The sequence below is a fragment of the Eriocheir sinensis genome, chromosome 29 (genome assembly GCF_024679095.1).
Source record: "Eriocheir sinensis breed Jianghai 21 chromosome 29, ASM2467909v1, whole genome shotgun sequence".
NCBI lineage: Eukaryota > Metazoa > Arthropoda > Malacostraca > Decapoda > Varunidae > Eriocheir > Eriocheir sinensis.
Window position 1 is genome coordinate 5,945,605 of NC_066537.1, and position 8,395 is coordinate 5,953,999.

The following is an 8,395-nucleotide window of genomic DNA, read 5'->3' on the forward strand; positions in this document are numbered from 1 at the left end:
AGAGAGAGGGAAGGAGAGAGAGTTTAGTTAGTAACGGTTGAGCTGAGATCGAAGGAAGTTGTCGAGCATATCCGTGGTTGTCAGCGCAGGGAAAGGTCTTGGGTGAGTAGACTGCGTGTTTGGGTTCAAGATTCTTATTGATATAGACGAAGAAGGAAAGAAAGAGCTAAAAGAGATTCATTTGGCTTCTTTCTTTGCCTCTCTTTCCTCTGTTCGTCCGTTTTGCTTCTGTTTCTGATATTTAAGGAGATCGCTTAGTGGTTATAATGATTGTGTGTGGGAGAAATGTTAATACTTCAGTTCGTTGCTTTCTTCCTGACCAAAAGTAGAATGAAGACTAGAGTATCCTTTTTTAGTATGTCTATGTATGTTTATTTATATCCCACTCACTTGCATATAATACCCACTGTCTGCGCCTTTAATTGTGTCTGTATGTAGGTATAGACAAAGTTCCAACTCGTGAAAGAAAAAGAAGATAAAGAAAAGATCGAAAGTTTTGTCTATTTCTGTCTCTCCTTCCAAGTGTTGATTTTCTCTTTTTCTTCTTTTTTCTTCTTATATATAGAGAGAACAGAGAGTATATCGAGAACAGCTGTTTCTATAATAGGCTACATATAGTCGTAAGCGTGCGTCACCTCCGTTCCTGACAGCTGCTGTGGAAGGTATGGAGACTTCACGCCGCCTTCACCCCGACGACCTGGCTGGGCTGCTGGCGGATCCTGACCACTACAGGTGATATTAAAGTCTATTCTTCATTATCATCATAGTTTTCTTCTTTACCTCCTTTTTCGTGTGCTACTTTCCTTCTTCCACTTCTTCGTCTTCTTCTTTCACTTGTTTTTGCTCCTTTTTCTTATATTTTCTTCTCCCACGTGTCGGTTTTCTTTTCTTTTTCCTTTTTTTTATCTTCCATGTGTTGGTTTCCGCTTCTTTTTCTTCTTTCACGAGTTGGTTTTCTCTTTTTTTCCTTTTATATATTGAGAACAGAGAAGCTATGACCCGTTACGTGACACCAAATATGGAAGTAAAAATAGGTAAGTAAGCCTAAACATATATACAAAAAATGAAGAATCCAAGCATTTTTACCACCGTCTTTCACTGTGTGTGTGTGTGTGTGTGTGTGTGCCCGGCAGGTTCCAGAGGGGCGTGCAGCTGGTGGTGGGGGCCTCTACATGGAGCCCGCACCTCAGAGTCACAGGAAGTGGTGGCGGTGGTGGAGGTGGCCCGGTGTTGCAGTTTGAGGGCCCCATCGTCAGCCTCCTCCTCGTCCTTGCCCAGGTTATGAATTTTACGTGAGTGTGTGTCTGGTTGATTCTTAGGTTGGGTTGAGGTTGGGGATGGGTTGGGTATCAGGGTTATGTTGGATTGGGTTGGAGTAGAAATTAGGTTTGAGTTGGGTTGAGAATTGGATTGGATTGGGTTGGGTTGAGGTTGGATTGGGTATCAGGTTTATATTAGATTGGGTTAGAGTGGAAATAAGGTTTGAGTTAGGTTGTGATTTTTTTTTTTTTTTAATCTCTTGTTTTATTTTATGTTTTCATGTTGCATTGAGTTGAATTGCTTGATCATGTATAGCTGTATTCTCTATCAATCTATCTATCCATCCATTTATCCGTCTATATATCTTACTATCTATCTCTCTTTATCTATGTATCTATCTTGTTTTCCTCCTATTCTTCATCTTTCTCTTTCCATCTTCTTTATCTGTCTATCTATCCATCTATCCGTCTATCAATCTTACTATCTATTTATCCTTATCTATGTATCTATCTAGTTTTCCTCCTATTCATCCTCTTTCTCTTTCCCTTTCCATTCTTAGTCGTTCTTTCTCCTCCTTACTTCATCTCCTTTCTCTCCATTCTTACACTATCTCCTCCCCTTCCTTCTCCATCCATCTCTCTCTCCCTCCTCTTTTATTTCCTTCTCTATCTATCTCATTTTCTTCTCATTCTTCCTCTTTCCCTTTCCATTCCTTCCTGTTCATTCTCTCTCCCTCTCCATCTACTTTCTCTCCATTATTACACTATTCTCCCTCCCTCCCTTCCTTTCTACATCCATCTCTCTCTCGTCCTCCTCTTGTCTTTCCTTCTCTATCTCATTTTCCTCTCATTTTTCCTCTTTCCCTTTCCATTCCTTCCTGTTCATTCTCTCTCCCTCTCCCTTCATCTACTTTCTCTCCATTCTTCCTTTCTACATCCATCTCTCTCTCGTCCTCCTCTTTTCTTTCCTTCTCTATCTCATTTTCCTCTCATTCTTCCTCTTTCCCTTTCCATTCCTCCTTGTTCATCCTCTCTCCCTCTCCCTTCCTTCGATCATCTACTTTCCATTCTTACACTCTCCCCTCTCCTCCCTTCCCTTCTCCATCCATCACTCTCCTCCTCTGCTCTTTCTCTCCCTCTCTCCTTACTCTCACTATAAACACCAACACCACTTCATAAAACGTTCCAATTCCCTGCAAATCACACCACACATCACCTCGGCCGATCGATCGTCAGCCAACCACCACTACCTCTTGCAAACGTTTATGATTCACCATTGACCTTTTAACTCATCACCTCTGTTACAGGGTTCATAAATATCTTGTCCGTTGCAGAAATATGATTAATGATGACTGTTACGTAGCTACAAATTTAGATATTTTGTGGGGGCTTGTTCCATTACGTTTAGGGGGGTTAAGAAACACTCTAAATCGTTTTACATTGTCGAGTTCTCCAGAAAAGCGAAATTCTTATTACTCCCATTTGCATTCTTTACGTGAATCTCATGCATGCTGACTGCGATTGAAGAAAATTAGGTTCATATATCCGCAAGAATGGCCTCGATCTGTCACAATAATCTTAATAATATACAAGAAAGGAGAAGCATAGCCTAATAGTTGGGTTTCTCGTAGTCACGGATATAGCGTTCATTTTACATCATATTCACCCGGAAATGAGGTAATACTTTAGCTTTCGTTGTGTGCTTAATATTGAGACGATTGTATTATTATTATTATTATTATTATTATTATTATTATTGGCGGGATTAAAATATGCATGAGAGTCGGTAGGTTGTTTCTCTTTCACGCTGTCATTATTCCCTCATTTTTAAGAACTGCAACACGATAGATATATAGATATAGATATAGGAAAAGCAATGTCTTATTTTCTTCTACTTTTTCGTCTTCTTCTTCTTCTTCTTCCTTCCGCATTAGTCATTTAATTTAGCGTGTATAGGCTCAAAATAACAAAACCTGCTTCTAATTCCTTACGATCAAACATTAAACCTTATCAACAAAATAATATATCACAGGTAGCTCAACAAACCTTAGATTTAACACCCACAAATGTTCATCCAATCCAGGTAGTACTTATGTGTTGCCCTGTGTGTGTATGTGTGTTGCAGTTTCGTGTTGAGAACGCCGCGGGACGACTCTTGGGGAACGACTCTTGAGAACGGAACGGTGACGGGCATGGTCGGGATGGTGCACAGACAGGTACGGACAGGTGGACAGTCTTGGAAGGGAATAGGAAGATTAGGGTCGATATTATAAAACACTTTCGCTCCTCACATTACCTATTTCTAAAGGTCAAAGAGAGGGTCAATCGGGTTCTAATGAGTGTTTCTTTAGGTTCATGGTACAGAAGAAGGGTCAGTCTACCGCCAGGGTCATAAAACTACTCCTGGAAATGCCCACAACTCCTACGAAAGCCTTGTCAAATATGTGAACTTTGGCGTTGAAATGTTTGGTAATACTGGTAATACCTATTTCTAAAGGTCAAAGAGAGGGTCAATCGGGTTCTAATGAGTGTTTCTTTAGGTTAATGGTACAGAAGAAGGGTCAAACTACCACCAGGGTCATAAAACTGCTCTTGAAAATGCCCACAACTCCTACGAAAGCCTTGTCAAATGTGTGTTCTTGGGCGGCGAAATGTCTTTTAATACGACACTAGGACTCTGCATGTGTATATCTAACGCAGTGAATCACATTTTTTTTCTGGCTTTTGATACAAACAGACCTCTTTCTTGGCTGATTTTTTTATCCATAATCATTTATCAGGAACGAATTTAATGGCTTCCGACGCCTTCGAGGTCTAGTTGTTAGCCTCTCTACGAATCCGAGTCTTTTTTTTTTTTTTACAACAAAGGAGACAGCTCAAGGGCACAAAAAAGGAAACAATAACAACAAAAAAAGCCCGCTACTTGCTGCTCCTAAAAAATAATCCAAAGAGGTGGCCGAAGGAGAGGTCAATTTCGGAAGGAGAGGTGTCCAGATTCCCTACGCCCAGCTATAGCGTATGGCCTCGACCTTACCTTTTACGCCCTCCTCCCTTGTACAGTCAACAATAAACTATTACTACTACCTTTTACCCTCTGTGACCCCAAGGCCTTCATTTTTTTAGCACTTGTCCCCTACCATTGTATCTTTTTAGTTTCCTGGTGCTACTTACACATGTATCCTTGTATAATCACACTCTGTACTGCCTGGGGGTTGGGATGGCATGCTCCTCCCTTCTTTGTTGTTTTAATTGTAACAATAAACTATCAATCAATCTCTGTGACCCCGTGCAGGAGGCGGACATTGCGCTGGGTCCCTTCGCTCTTACGGCAGGACGTGCTATCGCGGTGGACTTCGCGTCGCCGCTCTTCTCCGACGCCTCGCTGCTGATGGCTGCCCGCGGCCGCCCCGAGGTGGATCCCTGGGGCTTCCTGCTGCCCTTCTCGAACTCCATGTGGGCAGCGACCCTCGTGGCGCTGGGCTTTGTAGTGGTTGTGACATCGGCAGTGGTAGCGGTGGGGGCATGGATGTCACCCAGGGAGATGCCGTGTTGCTGGTGGCGGGCCGCCCTTGATCTCGTCTTCGTGTACTGCGGCGTCCTGTGCCAGCAAAGTAATGCCACAACGACTTGGAGATGTCGTTATATAGTTGGCAGAGTTGTTTGTGGGATCATATCTTTTAATTCGATAGTAGATACCATGAAACCTTATAGTCAACACCATCATCATTATCAACAAAAGCAGCACAACAAACTCTCCTTCCCTCAGTATTAGTCTATTATGAAACCCTATCATCATTATCGTCGTTATCATCACCTTCATCAACAAACGCAACACAATAACTTTCACTTCTTCCCTCTCTCCCCCCTCCTTCGTGCAGGCGTGGAAGCAAAACAAATCACCAGCAACATCAGCACCAACAACAACAAAAACAACAGTATCAAGGAGTGCGGGCGGTGGGCGGGGCGTGCCGTGGCGGGCGGGTGGGTGGTGGCGGCCATGGTTCTGGCGTGGGCGTACATGGGTGGCCTCACGTCCCTACTGGCGGTGAGGTACGTGCCGCAGCCCTTCCAGACCCTCGCCGCGCTGGGCCGACACGCCTCTGTGCTGCTGTTGGTACAGGAGAACTCAGCAGAAGCCCATCTGCTGCAGGTACACCCACGCCCTCTCTCTCTCTCTCTCTCTCTCTGACACCAATTCTTCACTTTTAAGCTATCGATCTGCCTCTTTTTTGCCTCAATAAATAATAGAACTTACATATCTAACCTCATAAACACCTAACAGCACATCATCTACATTTCTCTTGCTATCTATGCATTTATCTATCAATCTGTCTATTTCTCAACCATTAGTTTAACTTTTTGCCAGAATCAACAACAGCGGAACTCATATATCTAACCCCGCAACACATCACAACAATATAACTCCATCTACCTGTATATTTATCTTATGCACCTTTATTTTTCACTTTTAAGCCTCAATAAATACATCACACTGGACCCTAGCTACACTTCTCTCTCTCTCCCTCCCGCAACAGACTGGTAGTGGTGCGGTAATGCGCGGTATGGAGCGGGTGCGGAAGGAGGGTCGTCTGAGGGAGGTGCAACGGGAATATCAGGAGACCTACCTCCCCATGGCGCAAGGCAAGCCCTGGGTGATTGTGGCGGAGAGCTCCTCGGCCGCAGTGGTGAACGACAGGCACTTCTCCCTCACTGGTGGGTGGTGGTGGTGATGGGTGGTGTTTGGTGATGGGTTTTACTGTGGTCTGGTGGATGGATTATAAGATGGTGGTGATGGTGGAGGTAATATAGTGGGTGATGGTGATGATTAGCAGGGATTGGCATAGTGACGGTAATGGTGATAGATTTGTTTTTCTCTACAGGTTTGTTTTCCCTTTTTCCTCATATATCTCCTCTCTCCCTATTTCTGTGCATCCCAATCTCATTTTCTTTCTACTCCCTCTACCCTTCCTTTACTCCTCTCCTTCCAGTCTCCCTTTTACTCCATATCATTCTCTCCTTCCATCCCCTTTTCAACCTTACAACCAATAGTCAACCGTTCTGCCCGATGCTCCCTCACCTCTCCCTCATATCTTCCTCCCCAGGGCGTTGTGACTACTATACTTCGCGGGAGATCATCGTATCCTACACTTACTCCATTATCCTGCAGAAGAACAGCCCCCTCCTACGTGCTGTCAACTCGAGGTGAGAGAAAGGAAGCGCTGAGTTCGTAGTTATTCACAGACATTTCGGGCTTACACGCACACACTCACATTTGACAAGGCTTTCGTAGAGGTCGTGTGGGTGTTTTCGATTTTTTTTTTTTTTTTTTTTTTTTTTACAGCTAAAGAAACAGCTCAAGGGCAACAAAAAAGGTGTAAAAAAAAAAAGTCCGCTAATCGCTGCTCCCACAAAGACGAAAGTAATGACCGGACAAAAGAGAGCTTAGGGGTTGTATTGTAAGTTCGCCGCCCAAGAACGCATATTTGACAAGGCGTTCGTAAGAGATGCAGGAGTAGTTTTATGACCCTAGTGGTAGTTTGACCCTTCTTCTGTACCCTGAACCTGAAGAAACACTCCTTAGAACCCGACTGACTCCCTCTTTGACCTTTAGAAATAACTGATGTGAGAAGCGAAAGTATCTTATAATACCGACCTAGTAGTCGTGTAACAAGGCTTCTGCACTGTGAATGTGAAAAACAATCATGAAAACCATACTAATCTCCTTTGTGCCCTTCAGAAGTAGTTGTTGATAGAGCCAAAAGCTAGAAATTCGGTTCCTTTATTATATTTTAGGGTTGGTTGTTAAAATATCGTAATACAAGCAAATAAAGTAACCTAACATGTCCTTGTGTGCGTCAACCCCCCCCCCCCCCCCTCTGTAAGTAAAGAAAGCAAAGTAATGTGTCCGTGTGTCCGTGGCAGAGTGCAGGCGGTGATACAAGGGGGCCTGTACGGGCAGTGGCTGAAGGAGTCCCTACCCAACGCCACCTACTGCCGCTTCCCGCCCTCAGTCATCACGGTACAGGACAAGCTGGGCCTCACGAACCTCTGGGTAAGGTGATGTGGGTCTCTCTCTCTCTCTCTCTCTCTCTCTCTCTCTCTCTCTCTCTCTCTCTCTCTCTCTCAGGCATCTATTTTCCACGTTTTCCCGTTTTTAAATCATAGTTCTGTCTCTTTTGTCTTAATAACGTGTTTTTGAGGTGCTTAATGATGTGCTTCCAGGGTGTGTTCACTGTCCTGGCTGGGGGTCTCGGCGCCTCCATCCTCGTCTTCGTCTGCGAGGTGCTCTCCGCGCCACGTAGGGTCACAACGGCTTAGTGTCAGAGCCAACATCACCATCACCACCACCACCATCTCCTCGACTTGGCAGACACTTTCCTTGTTATACATGTCGTTCTGCACTCACACAGTTCATAGTTACTGGTGGCATTAGAAAAGCATGATAGGTTGTTAGTACTTTGATGAGGGGGGGGGGAGGTCTGCGGTTTAGTGTTGGGCTTCATGTCAATAGTTCGAAAAGACCTATAGACCAGCATTGCTTGATTTATTTGACCGAAAAGAGTAGTAATATATTCTTCGCCTTACTTATCTCGCTGTGCGCCATCGATATTAATAAGTGTCTGTTGCTGCATGCTTTCTCTAGTCTTGTGTGTGGCATCGTTGTTCGCGTTCGAGTAAGTGAAGCTGTTTCGTTGGGACGTATCGAGAGGACTCACGTTAGCATCACATTGGAGGGAGATAACCAGGAGGCGGGGCAGATCTGCTCCAGTGGGTTGCTGTCTTGTGCTTTAAGTGTCTAATAGAGTATTTCTGTGTGTGAAGAAATGGCTTCATTTACTATTGGCATCACAGCAACACGCACTTTTAAGTCTAGTGTGTGTGTGTGTGTGTGTGTGTGGGGCTAGTGGTGGTGGTGGTGGTGACACAAACGGCGCCGCGGTGGTGGGGATCATCCGGGGCCCTTCGTGCATCACGGCGTCCTCAGAGGAAGGTAATCACTCTCCACAGCTGTTCAGTTCCGTAGACTAGACTTGTGTTTGCATATCTGGTATTCTTTCACATAATTCCTCCTCTCCATGAAAGATTCAGTTGGTTAGTCATTACATCTGACAATAATACTGACTCACGTAGAGGTA

The 8,395-nt window shown here is 44.4% G+C and overlaps 1 protein-coding gene across 1 annotated transcript; it reads left to right on the top strand.

The window, feature by feature from the left end:
• Positions 1 to 4,492: 4,492 nt before the first annotated feature.
• LOC127005297 (glutamate receptor 1-like) lies at positions 4,493 to 7,692 on the top strand. Its single transcript, XM_050874089.1, has 6 exons — positions 4,493 to 4,870; positions 5,138 to 5,409; positions 5,795 to 5,972; positions 6,362 to 6,461; positions 7,182 to 7,311; positions 7,482 to 7,692. Exons 1-6 carry the CDS (start codon positions 4,648 to 4,650, stop codon positions 7,575 to 7,577), a joined length of 999 nt encoding a protein of 332 aa, XP_050730046.1. The 5' UTR covers positions 4,493 to 4,647; the 3' UTR covers positions 7,578 to 7,692.
• The last annotated feature ends 703 nt before the right edge of the window (positions 7,693 to 8,395 follow it).

What these genes read in the sequence shown, in the direction of transcription:
- LOC127005297 (XM_050874089.1), top strand. Translation starts at nt 4,648, where the DNA reads ATGGCTGCCCGCGGCCGCCCCGAGGTGGATCCCTGGGGCTTCCTGCTG. An exon ending in CGGCGTCCTGTGCCAGCAAA is followed by an intron (nt 4,871 to 5,137) that starts GTAATGCCACAA and finishes TCCTTCGTGCAG; the next exon opens with GCGTGGAAGCAAAACAAATC. An exon ending in CAGGCACTTCTCCCTCACTG is followed by an intron (nt 5,973 to 6,361) that starts GTGGGTGGTGGT and finishes CTTCCTCCCCAG; the next exon opens with GGCGTTGTGACTACTATACT.